General features: G+C 47.1%; 1 protein-coding gene and 1 long non-coding RNA gene across 10 annotated transcripts in view; one reads left to right on the top strand and one right to left on the bottom strand.

Moving 5' to 3' along the window:
- The window catches only part of LOC149349987 (uncharacterized), a 228,811-nt gene that overhangs the window by 114,416 nt on the left and 96,868 nt on the right, over nt 1-17,527 (top strand). For all 5 annotated transcript variants that reach the window (XM_089578984.1, XM_089578987.1, XM_089578988.1 and 2 more), the window contains 5 exons: nt 121-252; nt 1,629-1,717; nt 1,780-1,839; nt 1,908-2,066; nt 3,139-3,285. In XM_089578984.1, the coding sequence (XP_089435110.1) occupies nt 121-252; nt 1,629-1,717; nt 1,780-1,839; nt 1,908-2,066; nt 3,139-3,285 (587 nt within the window). The remainder of the gene's footprint in view (nt 1-120; nt 253-1,628; nt 1,718-1,779; nt 1,840-1,907; nt 2,067-3,138; nt 3,286-17,527) is intronic.
- LOC149349988 (uncharacterized) lies at nt 6,314-8,411 on the bottom strand. 5 transcript variants are annotated; one of them, XR_016290191.1, is made up of 7 exons: nt 8,286-8,411; nt 7,952-8,064; nt 7,721-7,760; nt 7,574-7,630; nt 7,346-7,461; nt 7,029-7,194; nt 6,314-6,666 (listed from the first exon to the last, which is right to left on the bottom strand). It is a non-coding gene; the product is annotated as an uncharacterized LOC149349988 (long non-coding RNA). The 5 variants fall into 5 exon arrangements; XR_016290190.1 differs by having other exon boundaries at nt 7,952-8,046; XR_016290189.1 differs by lacking the exon at nt 7,952-8,064 and having other exon boundaries at nt 7,311-7,461.

The following is a 17,527-nucleotide window of genomic DNA, read 5'->3' as shown; positions in this document are numbered from 1 at the left end:
GCACCCTTTCCCTATCTGCACACTGTGCTGTTCGGCCACTGCGTACATTCGTACAGTGAAATAGCCTTTATGCGGACTCCGCGGCGCGCGGTAAAACATGTAATGTCGCCTTGCTTGCAGGCTTGACTGCCGAGCGGTCGGAGTGCCGAAGCCTAAGATCACATGGTACAAACAGGGCCAGCCGGTGAAGTACTCTCCAGAGTACAGCTTGTACTACGACACTGAAGGCAATTGCTCTATAACTATACACAGGTAAGTGCTCTCGTTTCCAATGCCACGACTGCGAAAAGCAGATGCAATTTCGTTCCATCTTGAGTCCAAGGGTGGTGCACACAACGATGGCCCCGACGAGTTCATGGTCTCACAGAAAGCATTGCTTCTCCGCACGCGCTAAAATTATCGCCCTAGCAGGGCTAGATAATGCTGAACTAAGCTATACGGTAGCCTCCTGACACGAAACGAACAGCGCGGAAAGAGAACAGGGCAGTGATAGCGAAAGTTTCGCAGATTCACAACGCTACACTGTGTAACTATAGATAGCACACGCAAATTTATCATTCTCCTTATTCCGTAAAGCACTGCTGAATGATATGTATCCCACTTCAATGATATGTATTCCAGTTCCCACTTCGAGTTATTGATCAATTCGCTCTCGCCCTACCATAAGCTTGCCGTCCTGGTTAGCTCAATTGGTAGAGCGACTGCTCCGGTGAAGCGGTGGTCCTGGGTTAGAACCCCGGACCAGGACGAATTTTTCTTTAACTGTGAAGTTTCTGAGAAAGCTGTGTAGCTTTCTTTTGTAGCCGTATGGCTGCGCTCGGGTGGATGCCAATGAGTAATTACTCCCTTATTACAAATCTACTCCACCTTGGGGGATTCCCCTAAAACATTTGACCAATATGTATTTCAGCTGTACTGTTCGTGCGCTTCTCGGTTCCCACCTCTGCGCTGAGCTTCCCCGTTCTTCCCTGTTATCAACATTGCCTTAACGCCACCACCTCTAGCGTACTGAACTTCGATGCGCGATATGCCACTACTGAAGAAGCCCCTCCACAGTACTGCCCTGCAACGCAAATGCAGAGGCAACAAATAAAAATTGACGGGATGTTATCTATCGGGGCCCTATCATGGTAACGACCGGTATCGAGCTGCTGAAATGAGCGCGCCAGGGAAGAATAAATGTGCCGGGTACAGAAAAAAGTACAATCCTGGCCGCTGAAAATACGACGTATTTTCATAGTCTCTTCACCTCCCCCCCCCCCCCCCCTCCCCCTTCTTTTCTATGTATACACTCTGTAAAGACGACCGAGAGCGTCAGCCGTAATTGACACCGTGCTATCGCGAAATGTTGACAATATTCGTTCAAGTAGTGTGCGGCCCAAGCTTTCCGTAAACAGAGAGGATCTGAGGCACTTTCGCAACGGGCCAGCGGCTTGAGTCCCGGCTTCAGCGCACTGCTCTTTGCAGTCGGACCTGCGCCCACTTCGAACAAGGTTCAATTCACCTAGAAAAGCAAGGCTCCAGGTTACAGCCTTTATCAGTTGTCCCTGTTAGATGCAGGTCACAAACACAATAAAGAAATAGAGAGAGAGGGCCTTTAACACAATTCCATCCACTCCCATGGCCAGGACGACACCAGAGGACTTCGGCGACTTCATATGTGAAGCGAAGAACAAATATGGAACCGAAGTCACCGAGGCTGAACTCATTCAAATAGGTAAGTATACAAACAAAGGCATGTCTCGTTGTTTATTACACAACCCCTGAACCACATTGCAGATATGAAGTCTATGCTGCCGATGCGGAAGACTCCGAAGAAGGTTAACAAACTCGACCTCGGTAAGCCACCCTATTACCGCAGCTCTTGAAATTCATTGACTAAAACCGTTCACAACCTTGCTTTTCAGAGTTTGTGCCGATGAAGCCAAGGTTTGAGCAGCCTTTGCTAAGCGAGGTGCGAGCCCCGCTCGGCATGCCGATCACTTTGGAATGCATAGCCAGAGGACGGCCACCACCAGAAGTACGGTGGTACCACGAGGACAAGTTCATACCGCCGGACGACACAGGTAAGCTTCTCTCGCGGCGAATGCATGCAACATCTGCTAGTTTTTTCCGAACCCCAATCACCAGTTCACAGAGCGTCCACATGTCCACGCTGCTTTATTAATATTTTTTGTCTGGCCATGCAAAGTACGTTTTGTCAAAATGTGCTGGAGACACCGGCTCAATGCATGTGTGAGTAGAAAAAAAAAAAAACGAAATTGGTCGCAATTATCCATCCCAAATTTTCCCTCCCTTCAGCTCAGCTCCTATTAATAAGGCCTATCGTCACATAATTGGACCGAGAGTGTGTGCTGCACGCCACTGCCGAGATCTCATTCGGGATGAAATTCAAAGCTCGACTAGCGCGCAGACATCTTTTTGGGCCTGTCTGGTCTAAATTGCAATTATGAATGAAAGTAAATACAAGGGGGGGGGGGGGGGGGGGGGGTACTGCGCACAAAAAGACAAGGACAAGAAGATAACACAACCTGCGCTTGTTGTGTTATCTTCTTGTCCTTGTCTTTTTGTGCGCAGTACCCCCCCCCCCCCCCCCCTTGTATTTACCATGATTGACCGACTAGCCCAACAACGTACGCTCTTAAACTATGAATGAAAGTGGCTTTTACCCGGCGTACAGGCTCGGTACTATGTTGAAAAAATAAAAGCGTTCAGACTTGACGTTCTTCTCAGGAGCGATGAAATTTCTAGCTGGAGTTTCGCGTCATGACACACTGTGCCATCGGCGACGCTGTGCATCTCGCAGAGAGCCCAGCATACACCTATAGCGCTCTTACAGAAGAATATGCAATCGACAGTGCGCGGCTTTTCCGGTAGTACACGTCTCCCATAGCCAGCCTGAGCTGACCGCCTGGGGTTCTCGGGAGAGAATCAAGCGCCCGTAAAAAAAAAAATATGAGAAATTGAAAAATTGGGAAAATAAAAAACGTTTTCTTTTTCCAAATGAATTTTTCTTCAAAGTATCATCTCACTATCCACTGTCAACTTGTTTTGTTTTTTTTTAGGCTTTTGTAGTGGCGCCAGTTGGAGGGCCAGTAAAGTTCGGAGCGTGCATTTTGCTTCCTTTTGCCATTTCAGAGAGCACTGTGTACAAAGTGACCACCCTGCATGACAAAAGCCTCCTCCACATCGTCGAGGTCAACGAGACAACGCGAGGGCGGTACGTCTGCAAGGCCACAAATGAAGCCGGGGAACGGGTGACAGAATGCTTCGTCACCATAGGCGGTGAGAACCTTACATCTTGTGTTAACTATCGAGTAGCTACAGAATCAAACAAAAAAATACAGCCAGGCAGCGCCCGCCCTTTTCTCTCCCCACGCTCTCTTCGGCGTTGAATTTCATGAGTTTAGTCTGGACTCTGGTAGATGTAGCCAACTGAAGTTCCACAGCGCAACACTAAAACAACCGACACACAGAGACACGTTGACACACAGCGCAGACTTCTAACTGAAATTTATTCCAAAGAACTGCGGCTAATAGGAAAAATTTAACAGAAAAGAAAAGGATGACACCCGGTGCACTACATCGTACTACGCGATTGTGAGGAAAACCAAAGGGGAGCTAACTTTAGTCATGAATCATCAACTAGCCCTTAGCCTTACCCTGGTGTAATCAAAGTTTCCTTTCATCTTCCTTGAGGCAAGGAGAGGAAGGGGTGTGAAGAGAAAGTTAAGCCGAAGGGGAGCGTGGCTGCAAGAACAAGCTTTTTGCAACAGATTGCGACTCCCTATCGGGAGCCATTGGAACCGAGGGCGGACCGCCCGCCGCGGATTTCCGATTTCACTGCAAGCACGGCCGAGGTATGCTCATGTGGTTTTCTGCTCATGCGCGTACCATACTGTTAAATTTTCGGCGAAAGCATGGACAAGAGAATCGCACTGCATGAGAGTGGACATGTAATCGACATTACGGCTCGCACGGACGATATCCTGCCCATGAGAGCTAAGTGTTGCTGGAGAAGGGCGTCGCTGAAAGCCCACGAGCTGATTATAGTATCCTGACAACAGGCGTTTACCGAATCAATAATCTTTCTCATTCGTTTATCATGCAAACTATTCCCCTTGTTTGAACTGGAAGTGTAGATTTTCCATGTGTCGAGGTAGTGGCATCGGGCTTGCGATTGATTGACACAGGTGCGGGCTTGTGGAAAGCCAGCGAGGATAAAAAGCAGAAAAAAAAACACAAATGCATCTAATATTCTCGAGCAAAATTAATTGTCGATATTTACGGTTGACAACTTTGTATGTGTTGCCGAGCCACAAGCTTTCACGTGCGCCAACTGGTCATCGTGGAGGAACATCGAGAGATTATTTCGACGGGTCGGACGCTTCTCCTGCCCGGTTTAGCTTGATAACTGCAATTAGCGTGAAAAGCTAAATATTCAAATCATTTGCAACAAAGTAATTTGTCGCTGGGGTACAGCGCGATCATTATGATTAAGGGCACACAATGGACCGACGGAAAAAGTATCTTCCATTTTTCCACGTGCTCCCCTCTACGTTCGTGCATACATTTCAAGTGATCGCTCGTTAGAACAGTGGAGCAGATGCACGCTTTTTCCGGGGCAAGCGATATCACATGAGAAAGTCCCATCGCTGAAAACAGGCCCAACTGACCAGGGCAGACCGATTTCTCTAAATTTTACGTTTAAAAGGCGTGCACATTCGCTTCGCGTTGCTGCCTAGAAAGTCTGGTCCAGTCCGACCCGGTCTATTCCATGTCATAGACAAACATAATGAACAATGTCCAGCACCAGTACCAAGCAGTAACAAAGGAAATGAAGATATATGTACACATTGTGAAACTTAGAATGGAACGTAGAACACTCGCGGCTCACCACGAACATATGTTGTGGCTACCAACGCCATGGCTGCGTTTCCGTGAGAGGCATGAGCACGCGTACTTGTTTGATGCATTCTTATGAGCCACCAGTCACCCGCTTCTCGATAACTAGCCCTTTTCTAGAAGCGCGCAAAAGCAGTGAGCCACTGAAAACTGTCTCTGCGCCCTCCGCCTCGGCTTATTTCTTTCAAAGCACACTCACTCGAAAGGCGGGTGACCTGTCACACTTGCAAACAGCGCGCCTACTATGATCACTCAATGTGGAGAGTGTCAGAAAAGCAAAAAAGACAACAAGCACTCTAGCGATGAAATTGAACATTACGCGAATTTTTTTTATTCTATTTTATTCGTCGAAAAGCAACAATCCGGCGCTGTCGCTGTTCGCATGTGGAGGCGCGGGGAGGTCGCAGGAGCGCGTTCCTGGGTAGATTTAAAAGTTTTAGAGCAGCCAACTACACAGCAGAATGTTCTTTTCGTCCCTGACGGCTTACGAGAACATTGATCCGCCAATATATTCATTACTTCGATCCCTGCCGTGGCGGTTGAATTTCTTTGGAGGAGAAATTCTAGAGGCCCGTGTACTGTGCGATGTCAGTGCACGTTAAAACAACCCCAGGTGGTCGAAATTTCCGGAGCCCTCCACTACGGCGTCTCTCATAGCCTTAGTCGCTTTGGGATGTTAAACCCCATAAACCAAACCAACCACTATTCATTACTGCACACGACGCAAGCTGTCAAACACAACCCCCCCCCCCCCCCCCCCCCCGCTCACCTCCGGATCGCAAGCCTACGACAAGAATGAACCCTAAAGCCTGTTTCACATGCAAGCGAATATGGTAGCGAATCCTGCCGCCGCGACGGAAAAACCTGTTTTGAGTCGTCGCTGCGACGAGCGGCGAGGTTTCAACAAGTTGGAAATTTTCGCAGCGACGCGCCGCTCAATCGCTCAGTCGCTTGCATGTGAACCGGCCTTAAAGGGGCCCTGCACCATAATCTGAGTGCATTGTTTAAAAAAAGTCTAAAAAAAGTCTCGGAAAAAAAAGCTTGACATCTAAAAGAAGTTTCATCTAAGCAGTGTTTTAGACTTAGACATTTACTAGCCCTCTATTAGCTCTGCTAACGCTACGCTTGTATACGGCTAGAAAACTTCTGAGGTAGAACTTTTCTAGAATTTTTTTAGACGTTCCTTTTTTTTTCCGAAATGGGTGCCTGTAATATCTTACGCATTTCAAGACTGATTTTTAGTGCTGCCTTTAAACCCTCTAAAGCTTTCGAAATGTTAGTTCATTTTTCTGGTATACACCACTCAAAAAAGAACTCAAAGCTGATTTGCAATGACCCGGACAATGAGCCGACATTACAAGGCATGTATGGCTGGAGTAATGAGGCATAAATGCATGTGCTAACACACTTTTCAGTCACTGCATTACTCTTTATTGAATCCAGTGCATACACCCACACAAAAAAAGAAAAGGACCAGGAAATTAATGTCAGAAGTCACGGAGGAGGTAGCTTCACTGGTTTGGCTGACATTACAACAGTAAGCACTTGGATGGCGGGAAAGTGTCGAGCAGCAACCAATTGTTAAATCAAAAATTCATTCGGCCCCGGGCCTTGTTCACAACGGATGCGTTGATGATCAAGTTGCTGTGATGTGGATGGCAGTGAAGAGCTCGCTAGGTGTTCCAAAAATCGCTTTTCTTGCAAGGAGGATGCCAACTAGACGGTAACAAGGGGAAGTCAAATTCAGCTCTGTTCAGCAGCCTGCAGAAGTGAAAAGTAACCGAAAGCACAGTCAGTCAGGTGCATGTAGAATGGCCAATCAGGAGTCAGAAGCAAATAAGACCAGGAAATGGCAAGGAGTGACAGCACAGGCAGTAAAATAAGCTAACTAAAAACACAGATGCATATGATGTCATTGAAAGCGGCATTTCAGCAAAGCGCTACGGTTCACCATAAACTCAAGAAGTCAATCACTGTGGAAGCCTTTAATAAAAGCAAAATTCAAACAGCGTGCATGGACACTGAAAGCCAAGCAGTCGATAGCAAGTGCACTGCCTTACTGTGATGCACACTGTACTCACACAACCTCCTAAGCTGCATCTCGCAAACAGGCTTTCTCTTACCTGCAAGACGTGGCTGAATCAAAAGTGGTTGATGGTTGACATCTTGCACCGTCGCACGAAAACATAGCAGAGATGCTGCTGTCCTGGTAATACCTGCATCACTTCAGTATACACCAGAGATGGGTTAAATCTTGGACCTTACCTTGACAGCCACACAGGGGCACATCTGAAAGATAAGACAAATAAAAGTGCATGTGTATAAGGTTCTTAGCACTGCATTGCTAAACAAGCCCTTTCTAATCTGTACGATGAAGCTCAAACAGCGGGCAAGAGATTACTTACACCACTACACAAGAAGCATTAGTCCATATTCCCACCTCAGAACTGAAACAATCTCCAGGCCAAGTCTTCTGAACAACCAAGTACAAGGTGCTGCGATTCATTTGCGTGAAACTAGACCAGGTCCTTGCTCCTCCGGCCAACAGTTGGAGTTCTAAAGGACAAACAAATAATGGGGCTTGTGTAATGAACATTAGCAAACAGCCTAGACCTATACAAGAAATCATGAAGTGAAAGAAAAGGTGTCAGCTGCAAAGCGTGCTCACCAAAACTTGAGAAGTTGAGCAGGCAAGGAGGTCCTCTGAAAACCACTGTTGAACAGCCTGTACCCAAAACGAAATGTACACAGTGAAGCAGGGACAACGCCAGCTATGCACGGTGCAATGGTTTCCAAAAAATAAAAGCCGCCATGCCTGCAAAGAGCCGTAGTACTTCACTGCACTGGCCAACAGCCTGCACACATACAGAGCAGCACCACTGAGTAACCTATACCTTTGTGCCGGGGCTCTCAATCGTAATGAAATAAAAGCTTGACGCAGTTAAGATAACCAAAAACTGAAGGCACAGCGCACGAAGGAGAGGTCAGGTCCTTCGTGCGCTATGCCTTCAGTTTTAACAATTTACCGACTAGCCCAAACAAATACCTTAGTGAAGATAACCAAAGCCTTTTTAACGTGAGTTTCACTGACGGCAATCACAGCAAGGAGAATTGAAGCACACAGGTGGCCAGATGAGAGTCCTTGGCAAGAATAAAACGCTGCCAGAATGCAATTGCCTAGCTGCGAGAGCAGCCTAGCTGTATCCACTTAACAAAAACTCAAATAGCACTTTGGTATGTAAAGCACTGGCTGATACTGTTTTGTGATTTGTAAACCAAAGGAGTGACACAATAGCCGACCGTTCAATCAGGCGCGTTAGAGGCTTAGCTAAAGCAAGGACGACACTTTCACCACAGAAAAAAAATGGAAGGTTACTTACTTTTGCGGAAAACGAGGCTCACATCTCAGTGCAACACTGGTACTAAACGATACCGCAGAAAAAGGGGAAACTGCGAACTGCAGCGGCGTGAAGTGCCAAACAGCGCGGAAAAAAGTGCGCAGCGAAACGTATCGCGTGTTGCGTAAATCAGAGAAAATCGAAAAAAAATTCTCTCGGCTTAACCGCGCGTTTGTTTGGGCTCAAATTTCGCACAGAGGTTGCATTTGGTGGTCAGTTTTGTTTTATACTACGTTTAGGTGGGGTACTTGCCTGATTCAGTCAGAATTTTTTGGAAATCCCCATCGTATGTGGCGACGACGATCCAAAACTGAAAGACATCGCAGCAATGGTACCCGTAGCGCCATCTCGCACCCACCGGAGAAACCCAGCTGTGCTAAGTGGAGAGCTCGTTTCTCCGATGGCTGCGAGATGGCGCCACGCGTACCATTGCTGCAAAGTCTTTCGATTTTGGTTCTCAGTCGCCACAGACGATGGGGATTTCCAAATAATTCTGCCCGAATCAGGCAAGTACCCCACATAAATGTAGTATAAAACAAAACTGACCACTAAATGCAACCTCTGTGCGAAATTTGAGCCCGAACAAACGCGCGGTTAAGCCGAGAGAATTTTTCTTCGATTTTCTCTGATTTGCGCAACAGTCGGTACAACGCACGCAGCATCCACTTCGCGCGCGTAGCTATAATATCGCTAGCCTCTGCAACGCTAAATGGCGAAATGAAGTACTAAATTTCTAAACGTAAAAATAAACAAATCATCAAAGAACCAAAAAACAAATTGAATCTAATACTTTCATGTAAAACAAAGCACTTGCAGCTTGCACTAAGATTTATTTCTGCTTGAAACGGTTAAAACCACTTTGGCAAACTAGCCTGCATCGCCACCGTGCGGAGCGACACCAAGCAGCAAGCTGCGGCGTGACTCAAGAAAGATTACTGCCTCCAAGATCTGCCGACACCATAGAGCGCGGGTGATAAGCGCGCGAGCGAGCTCGGCGAAGGCGGCGAAGGCATGGCGAAGGCAGCGTCCGCTGCGCCTGTCAATCCGCGTGCTGCCGCCGGCTAGCCGAGGCGTAACAGAGGCGTTCGTAACATGAAGCAAATTTTTTCGCTCGCGTAACTACCGTCGGCTTTCAGGGCCATTATATGTTATCTAAATACAGCCTTACGAGTGGCGGGTTGGCTGCACTCGATGTGGAACGTGATTCGGGCTCCGTAGGAGAAAACGCGCTTTCAGTGTTCGAATACAAAGAGAGTCTTTGCACCGGCGCGCCTGCTCTTCGAAACGTCAAGCAGGAGAGCCATCTAATTTATGCGCCGTGATTTACAGCATGTTTAGTCCACGGCGGCAACTCTCTGCTGATTGCTAGGCGCGTCTCCTGGACGTGGTCTCAAGTTCCACGTGTTAGAAACAAGTCTAGAAAACATCTGACTGCAGATGTTTCACAGAAGTTTCACAGCAAACATCTGATTGCAGATGTTTAAAACTTCTTCTTGTCGACATCCATGAGACGTTTGAACGCAGCGCAAGACGTTTGTAGTCATTTGGAGCTGTTCCGAGACGTTTGTAAGACGTTTTGTGTTTCGTGGGCAATCAGAGAAAGTGCGGCATTTATTCCAAATTCGACCGTACACACCCCGCGGCGACGTTCTCTACATTGTGAGACGCAGTTAGCAAGGAGCTGATCGGCTTGGTTCTTTCAGGACGAGACTCTTGTGCTGAATATCAAAGTTTTGGTTGAAAATCGAATCAACTATTTTCGAATAATTTCGGATACATATGTAAATACAGGTTGCTTGAAGTAAAGAAAAATGAAACGACTTTCAGAAAACACAGCCATGAAAATAAACAAATTTATCGCGCAAAAGTTTTACTTTGCTCATTATCGTACGCCCGCAAGGCTTAGCTACCAGGCATTAAATAATGAAAGTGGAGGATTAATACACAGTAGTAGTAGCTATAAACTTTTACAGCGAGAGCAGTAATAACTTTGCACAAGCCATTTAGTAGAAGCAATTTATTGGGTACAACGGCAGCCGAGTGAAGCGTAACCACCGCCAACGTACCTCAAAGCGCGACTAAGGCGTCCACTGAAGTCCCTTTATGAGCTTCAGGGTTACCACGAAACCAATGGAGTCTAAGCCCTCCATTGGTTTTCGAAAACGAAAGGCACAGGGAAGTCGCTCATTGCCGCCCCCCCCCCCCTTTCATTCCGCACAAGCGAGGCATCTTCGGCGCGCTGACGCCGAGACCTGGAATCGCCACATATCTGCGTCTCCCTGAGTGGCCTCGCTCCAAGCGCCGGAATTTCGCCTCCGGCAACGTCGGTAGCCGAGACGCGACGCCGAAGAAACGCTGCTCAGAGCGAATTAAGGAGCGCAAATCACCTAACCCTCGTTTCAAACGTACTTGCGTGACTTTTTTATAGGCGCTCTTCAGTTACGAGCAGACTGCTGTGTAACTGCCGTGTAAAGAGCGGGAGGCTCAAGGTAGGTTGGGTGGATGAAGGAGGTAAGGTGAGGTGTAGCAGTTATTCTGCAGTTGTCGCCAGACCGCACTATATTTTGAATCTACTGTACGCTGAGGTGGTGGCTGAGTGAAGCGGCTGTTTTTGTAATGAGAGGTGATTTGTGGTACGTGAGTAGAGCCCGCGAGGTTTCCTGAGTGGGAATGGGTGTCCGACCTTCCGGAGCCCGATGAGATAGTTTTCGAACCAGCGCATGAACTCGCTGATTACCGGGGATCAAGGCAAGCCCAGGACCACACGTAAGGGTTTTCTCTTGGGTAAGCGTGTATTCTGATGCGAGATTGCACCGGGCGGTTGATGTGATAATGCTTTGCTGATAGCGAGGGCACGCAGCTTGGGAGTGTTACACCGGCTGTGCACGGGGTTTAAGTCTAGCAGCACATTGATGCTTGCAGCTCCGTGTGTCCCTGCTTGCAGTGAGCGGCAGTTCGCAAGCGGCGATCGGTGTGGTGCGCCGGCCAAGTTCAACAAAAGCCTTTCATCATCATCATCATCTAGCAGGCAACAGTGCAGCTCGTGGAGTTTTTTTTTCCTCCATGGTGCAGCTCGGGAATATCGGCCATTTTTTAATTACATGGAGGAAGGAAAATTTAGGAGATGCCCTTGCTATCCGAGCTGCAAGCCAAAAAATGTGCCGGAAGTAACGCTCTTTCTCAAGGACTACTAGGAGTCTTTGGCTGACAGCGCAGCCAATAGTAACGCTGGGTGCAGCGTCGTCATCCGCTGCAATGCCTGCTGCACATGCGCAAGAGCGCTGAGACGACGGCCAAGTAGGAAGGGAGCAAGGGGGAGCCGGCTTCAAAAAATGTGACATAACCGCCTCTCCTGAGTTCTTTCTTTTCTCCATGTTTAATTACCTGGCGTGACGTCATTTTGACGTCACATTTGACTCCATATAATGCTGTGACCTCGGTATAGTGAACTACAATATTCTAGTACACTGTAACCTCGGTCGGTCAACTGGGGCGCAAGAAACCTCGCTCAGCCGTCATGTTGAGTTGACGACAGAAGCCTCTGATTGGCTGCTTAAGATGATGTTTGCTGTAGAGTTGAGGTATAGTTGAGGCATTGCCTCCTTGAAGGGGACGCGTGCTAGGAAACCAAAATTTAGTTTTTTTTTTCGCTATTCAATCAACCCACACAATGAATCGAACTGAGGTATACTATAGAATGAGGGGTCAGAATTGCAAACACACACGTCGTTAAAAATTTTCGGAAAACATTTCACGACCCCTTTAATAACAACGAAGGAACAGGATCAGGTTATATAAATATTTATAACCTCATTGGCTGCCGCCAATCCCTCCTCCATGGTTGTAGCATTCCCGCCTTCCGAGACAAGCAAAGTCGGGTGTCTGCTGTGTGTTTAATTAGTGATGAAAAACTATCGGAAAATTGACTATCGATAGTATCGATAGTTTTTTTTAAACTATCGATAGTGCTACTATCGATAGACTATCGATAGTGATACTATCGATTCTACTATCGATAGTAGACTATCGATAATACTAACGATAGTGTTGCTATCAATAGTGTTGCTATCGATAGTACTACTAGCGATAGAACCGCTATCGATAACAAGACTATCGATAGTGAAACTGTCGATGGTAAGATTGTTGATTGGGAAAATATTGATATTATGAATTTGTTGGCCAGCGATATAACCAAAACATTTGCGATACTTGATTGGTTTGACGGTCTCATGTGGCTTAATGGCGCAAAGAGACTCAAGCTATGATTGATGCCGTAGTAGAGGTCTCCGGGTAAATTTCGACCAGCTGCGGTTCTTTAACGTGCACTGGGACAGTTCGGAAAAACACCTGGAACTGCATCGCATGAAAGAGCAAACACTGGAACAGTTCGGAAAAATACCTGGAACTGCCTCCGATGAAAGAACAAACAGCCGTTGTACTGGCTTGCTGACGTAACCGCTGCAGAAATGGTTTTCGCACACATGTTTCGCAACTGGGACATTCGCACGCTAACATTTTATCCAGCAACTTTACGTAGGGAACGTCTGCAGAGCTCGGTGACGCGTAAGCCGCAAAAACGGGCGAGTCCTGTCAGTTACTCATACCATCACCTCCATACCACACACTCGGGAAACCAAGTTTAGGATGCAGTGGGTATGCGTAGTTGATTTTATAGTATCGATAGTACTATATATAACAAGTAGTATCGACACGGCTATCGAAGTACTATCAATAGACCTATCGATAGTACTATCGATGGTACTATCGATAGTACTATTGATAGCGCGCTGTCGATAGTACTATCGATAGTCTTTTTTACCATCGATAGTTCGATAGTGACTCAACTATCGATAGTATCGATAGTACTATCGATAGTTTTGCATCACTAGTTTCAATGCAAAACAGCAAAACGTTGCATTTTTCGTGCTTTTGTTAGCAGTTTTTGGCATGCCATCGTGAAAACTGAAAATTAGTTTTCAAGAAAAGCAAATGGCACAGTAATTGTTACACATCTCGGTGGACACCTGAACTGCATCGTAAGGAAAGGGAGGAAGGTAGGAGTGGAAGAGAGAGAGAAAGAGGTGCCATAGTGGAGGGCTCCGGAATAATTTCGACAACCTGGGGATCTTTTATGTGTACTGACCACACCTCGGCAAAATCACGAATGCTCGCTCAGACTCACTGACAAAACTTTGGTCAAGTTATGGGCTCACTCAAACTCAGACTCACAAAGTCCCACGTTCACTCAAACTCATGAACTCAGACTCATTTAGGCTCACAGCTAGCTTATGTGGTCTCACTCCAACTCACAACTCAACCGGACCCATGGAGCCATTCGTGTCGACTCATGACTCATCCTGACTCACTCATTTTAGCTTCAACTCATTTGAGTTCACTCAGTGATTTAAACTTACGACTCCTTTGGGCTCACTTCGACTCAAGACACACATGGGCTCACAGAAATGTGCAAGTGGTTCACCCCCAATACGACCGAGGTGTACCGACATGGTGAAAGTCTGACAAACAGTCCTAAACATTTCCGCACGGCTCATTACCGCATCTGCACCCGCGTAAACTAGCACTGAGGAAGGACAAACACCTTTCTAGCTTCTGTGAAATCCTCTCAAGCGTGCTTGATCGCAGCTGTAAAACGTTTCTCCCCTCCACTGCCAGCAAACAAGGAAAAAAAAGCGCACGCCATCGTCACAAAAATACAGACCACGATCGAAGCCTGAGCCCAGATTCACTCACAACTCAGATCATGACTCACAATTCAGATCATGATCTGAAGGCGAGTCCGAACTCACAACTGAAATCATGATCAGAATGTGAGCCCAAACTCGCTCAAGACCCAGATCATGATCGTAGCTGTGAGTCCCAACTCACTCACCACTCAGATCACGATCTGAATGCGAGCCTGAGGGACTCCAATTAAGTACACTCATGAGTAAGTTCACTGACCTATCCCAGTCAAAAAAGCCAATGGGTACAATTGGAAAATTTCCAATTGAAAGCAATTGGTCAAAAACTGCCACTCATTGGGCTCAACCAATTGAGCCCAAATGGTACTTCTGAAAAGAAATAATTGGTCACCCCACCAGACCAAATGGCCTACAAATTGAACTCAAATGGTTTGAACTGACCAGCAAAATAAAAAATTAGAATTTCAATTGAAACCAATTGGCCTTTCTTCCATGACTGCTGTGAGACTTCTGCCAACATTTCTACAAGAGAATTGAAATTAGAATTATACGCTGTTATGAAAATCAAGTGATACCAACAAGCATATGCATTACACACAGGAACACTATAGTCAGACACTGTATACTGATATGTTTTGCCGGACTAGTAGCGTGTTCCACCAGGCATCGGGTCCAGGTGCGCCGCCGCTGTGCCGACGGAGGAAGGAATGTGGGCCGGAGACAGGGAGTAGGAGAAGCAAAGGAAAAACTGTATTCACATATTTACAAAGTTATTTACAAGCAATGACAAACAGGGTAAAAGCTCAGAAGTCTCAGGGAAACGCCGAGGGAATCGCTGCTCGATGAACGTGTTGAGCGCTTTAAATAGACCCTCCCGAGGTCTTCCCGCCTTTTTCGACCAATCGTAGGGACTTGGTCGTCTTGCTCGGCTGAGTCACCTGGATACCGGGAAGTGTCCTTTCTGGCCAGGTGGATCCCATATCTTGTTTCAAGGAAACGCCCAAAGGCGAACACCTGCAGCGGCGTCACCCGCGCAGTTGACAAAAGAGCCAGGCGCGGTTGAATGGCAGACGCTCGTCTCCGCACGTGGCAGCAGGCGTTGAGTCATGTCAACCTGACGGTTGTACACACAAGGTCGCAGGGTCCATACTGCTGCGCTAGGGTGCCGTTTAAGGGGAAGTCGGGAAAAACACGTCGTGGCAGTTAGGCAGAAGTGGAGGTACGTGGAATCCAGGAGTCGTATGCGTCCCTCGTGTTCGGTTCCACCTTTCTTTTCAGGAGGTCGCATGGGAGCGCGTGCACGGAGAAAGTCCACTTTCGCAGAACCACGCACTGCCTCTGGGCATGGCCTAAGTGGATACAGATGTGACGGGAACACACAAAGAGAGTAAGGGGGGGGGGTAGAGTCACAACAATACCAACAATAGTTCTCAACATATAACCACAGAACATACTTTTGCAGTCACTTATACACCCGGCCCCCTCATGAGACACTCTAGCTGGAACCAGTAGTGGCTAACCACTCAGCGAAGTTATCTAATTTAAGAATGCCTGCAGTGACGGTGGAAATGATGAAAACAATTCAAGAAGTTAAGCTGCTAATATCTCTTTTACAAAAACCTAATTAATCTATGTTGTTTTATAGCCAGCTATATATATATATATATATATATATATATATATATATATATATACATGGTCTGTTCTGAAAGTAGTAGGACTCTATTTTTTTAAACAAAATTTATTCAAGAGAATAGTACAAATGATTACAATTTTTCAAGGTAGCACCCTTCAGCACCTACACGCTGCTGCCAATGAGTTTTTCAATTTTCGTACGCCTCCAGGAACGGCTGGACCGGAATGCTGCTTAGCTCCCTCGTCATGGCCTGTTGAACCACCTCTACCGATCCGTGATGTTTCCCCTCGAGCGTCGATTTTATTCACGGGAATAGAAAAAAGTCTGGCGGGGCCAAGTCGAGGCTGTAGGGGGGCTGAGGCAGCGTTGCCGCCTTGTGCTGGGCAAAAAATCGGGGTCCTCATTCATATGATGAAGAAGATCCTACCGGTTGGCCTTTTCCTCCTCTGACAATACTCCCGGCACCAACTTCGTGCACGCTTTCCTCATGGATAAGTTTTCTGCCACGATCTCAAAAACTTGGGTTTGAGGAATGCTCAAGTCATCAGCAATCATTCTGATACTCATTCTACGATCACTGTTAAGTAAATGTTTCACTCGCTACACATTTTCGTTGGTCTTGCTGGTCGAAGGGCGTCTGGAGCGGTCGTCTTCCTCCACTCTTTCCTTACCTTCTCGGAAAAGCTTGTGCCACTCAAAAAACACCTGATCTACCCATGGAAGCGTCACCGTAGGCCTCCTTAATCATGTTGTGAGTCTCTTTGCCCGTTTTACCAAGATTTACTCAAAATTTCATCGCGTATCGCTGATCCAGTAAACGCTCGACGATTCTGCGTGACGAGACGTTTCGACAGGGGTTCACAGTACAAGCGACCTCCTCTCTTCAACGGCCGAGAGCCGACTGCCGATTTTTCCCAGCATTCCCAATAACCCCCTTCAACGATCCTGCACGCGCAGACCACCTCTCGTCCGGCCGTTCGCCCAGGAAAAAACCAGTCCTACTACTTTCAGAACAGACCCTGTATATATCACAGATCTCAGTGAAGGACATCGTTGACTTCGAACCAGCTGGAGCTTCCAGTCGAGAGATAAGCTTCCAATTGGTTTTCTGGATTCCAACTGGGAGTGCCAAAACCAATTGATACCTCACAAATCAGTTGAGTATTCCAACTGAAAATGCAGCACCAATTGCGGTGCCCAACTGAAACTATAGGGAAACCAAATGGACTACCCAATTGGATTTTGAGCCCAATTGGCTGACCAATTGAGTCCAACTAGTTCCAAATGGAACCAAATGATATGCCCAAATGGACCCATTGGTTTTTTTCTTTACTGGGATGGCACTGACATCGTACAGCATACGGGCGCCTTTGTGTTTCGCCTCTATCGAAATGCGGCCACCGTGGCCAGGTTCGTACCCGGGAACTCCGGCTCAGTGGCCGAGCACCCTATCTTCTGAGACGCCGCGGCGAGACCCATTTGGACTAATCCAATTGAGTAGCCCAATTGGGTTCAAGTAGATCATCCAACTGGGAGGTCCAATAGGAGTGCACAAATGGACATGCAACCGTCAGTTTGTCGAGGGAATGGAGTTGGTTGCTTTTCCAGTGGTATGGCGGGGTAGATGTGGAGGTGTACAGACAACAGACTGGATTTTTCACCACTGTGCTGAAGGCACCGTTCGGCTCTATGCCCGAGCACACTCATGAACAGGAAGTAAGGAAAAAATCCCCTCCCTTGCCACCACTCATCACTGTAGGAACCAGTTGGCTACCCTGCACTTGGCTTGCTATATTCATCAGCCTTCAGACCATGATAGGATTAGCCTCGAACTGCTCTCATAGACCACACCGAATGTTGCTTAAAGTGGCTGCTATACAGGGCTA

The sequence above is a fragment of the Amblyomma mixtum genome, chromosome 3 (assembly GCF_055824585.1).
Source record: "Amblyomma mixtum isolate Tamu chromosome 3, ASM5582458v1, whole genome shotgun sequence".
Classification (NCBI taxonomy): domain Eukaryota; kingdom Metazoa; phylum Arthropoda; class Arachnida; order Ixodida; family Ixodidae; genus Amblyomma; species Amblyomma mixtum.
The sequence above is the reverse complement of the archived record's forward strand: the minus strand, read 5'-3'. Positions and strand labels throughout refer to the sequence as shown.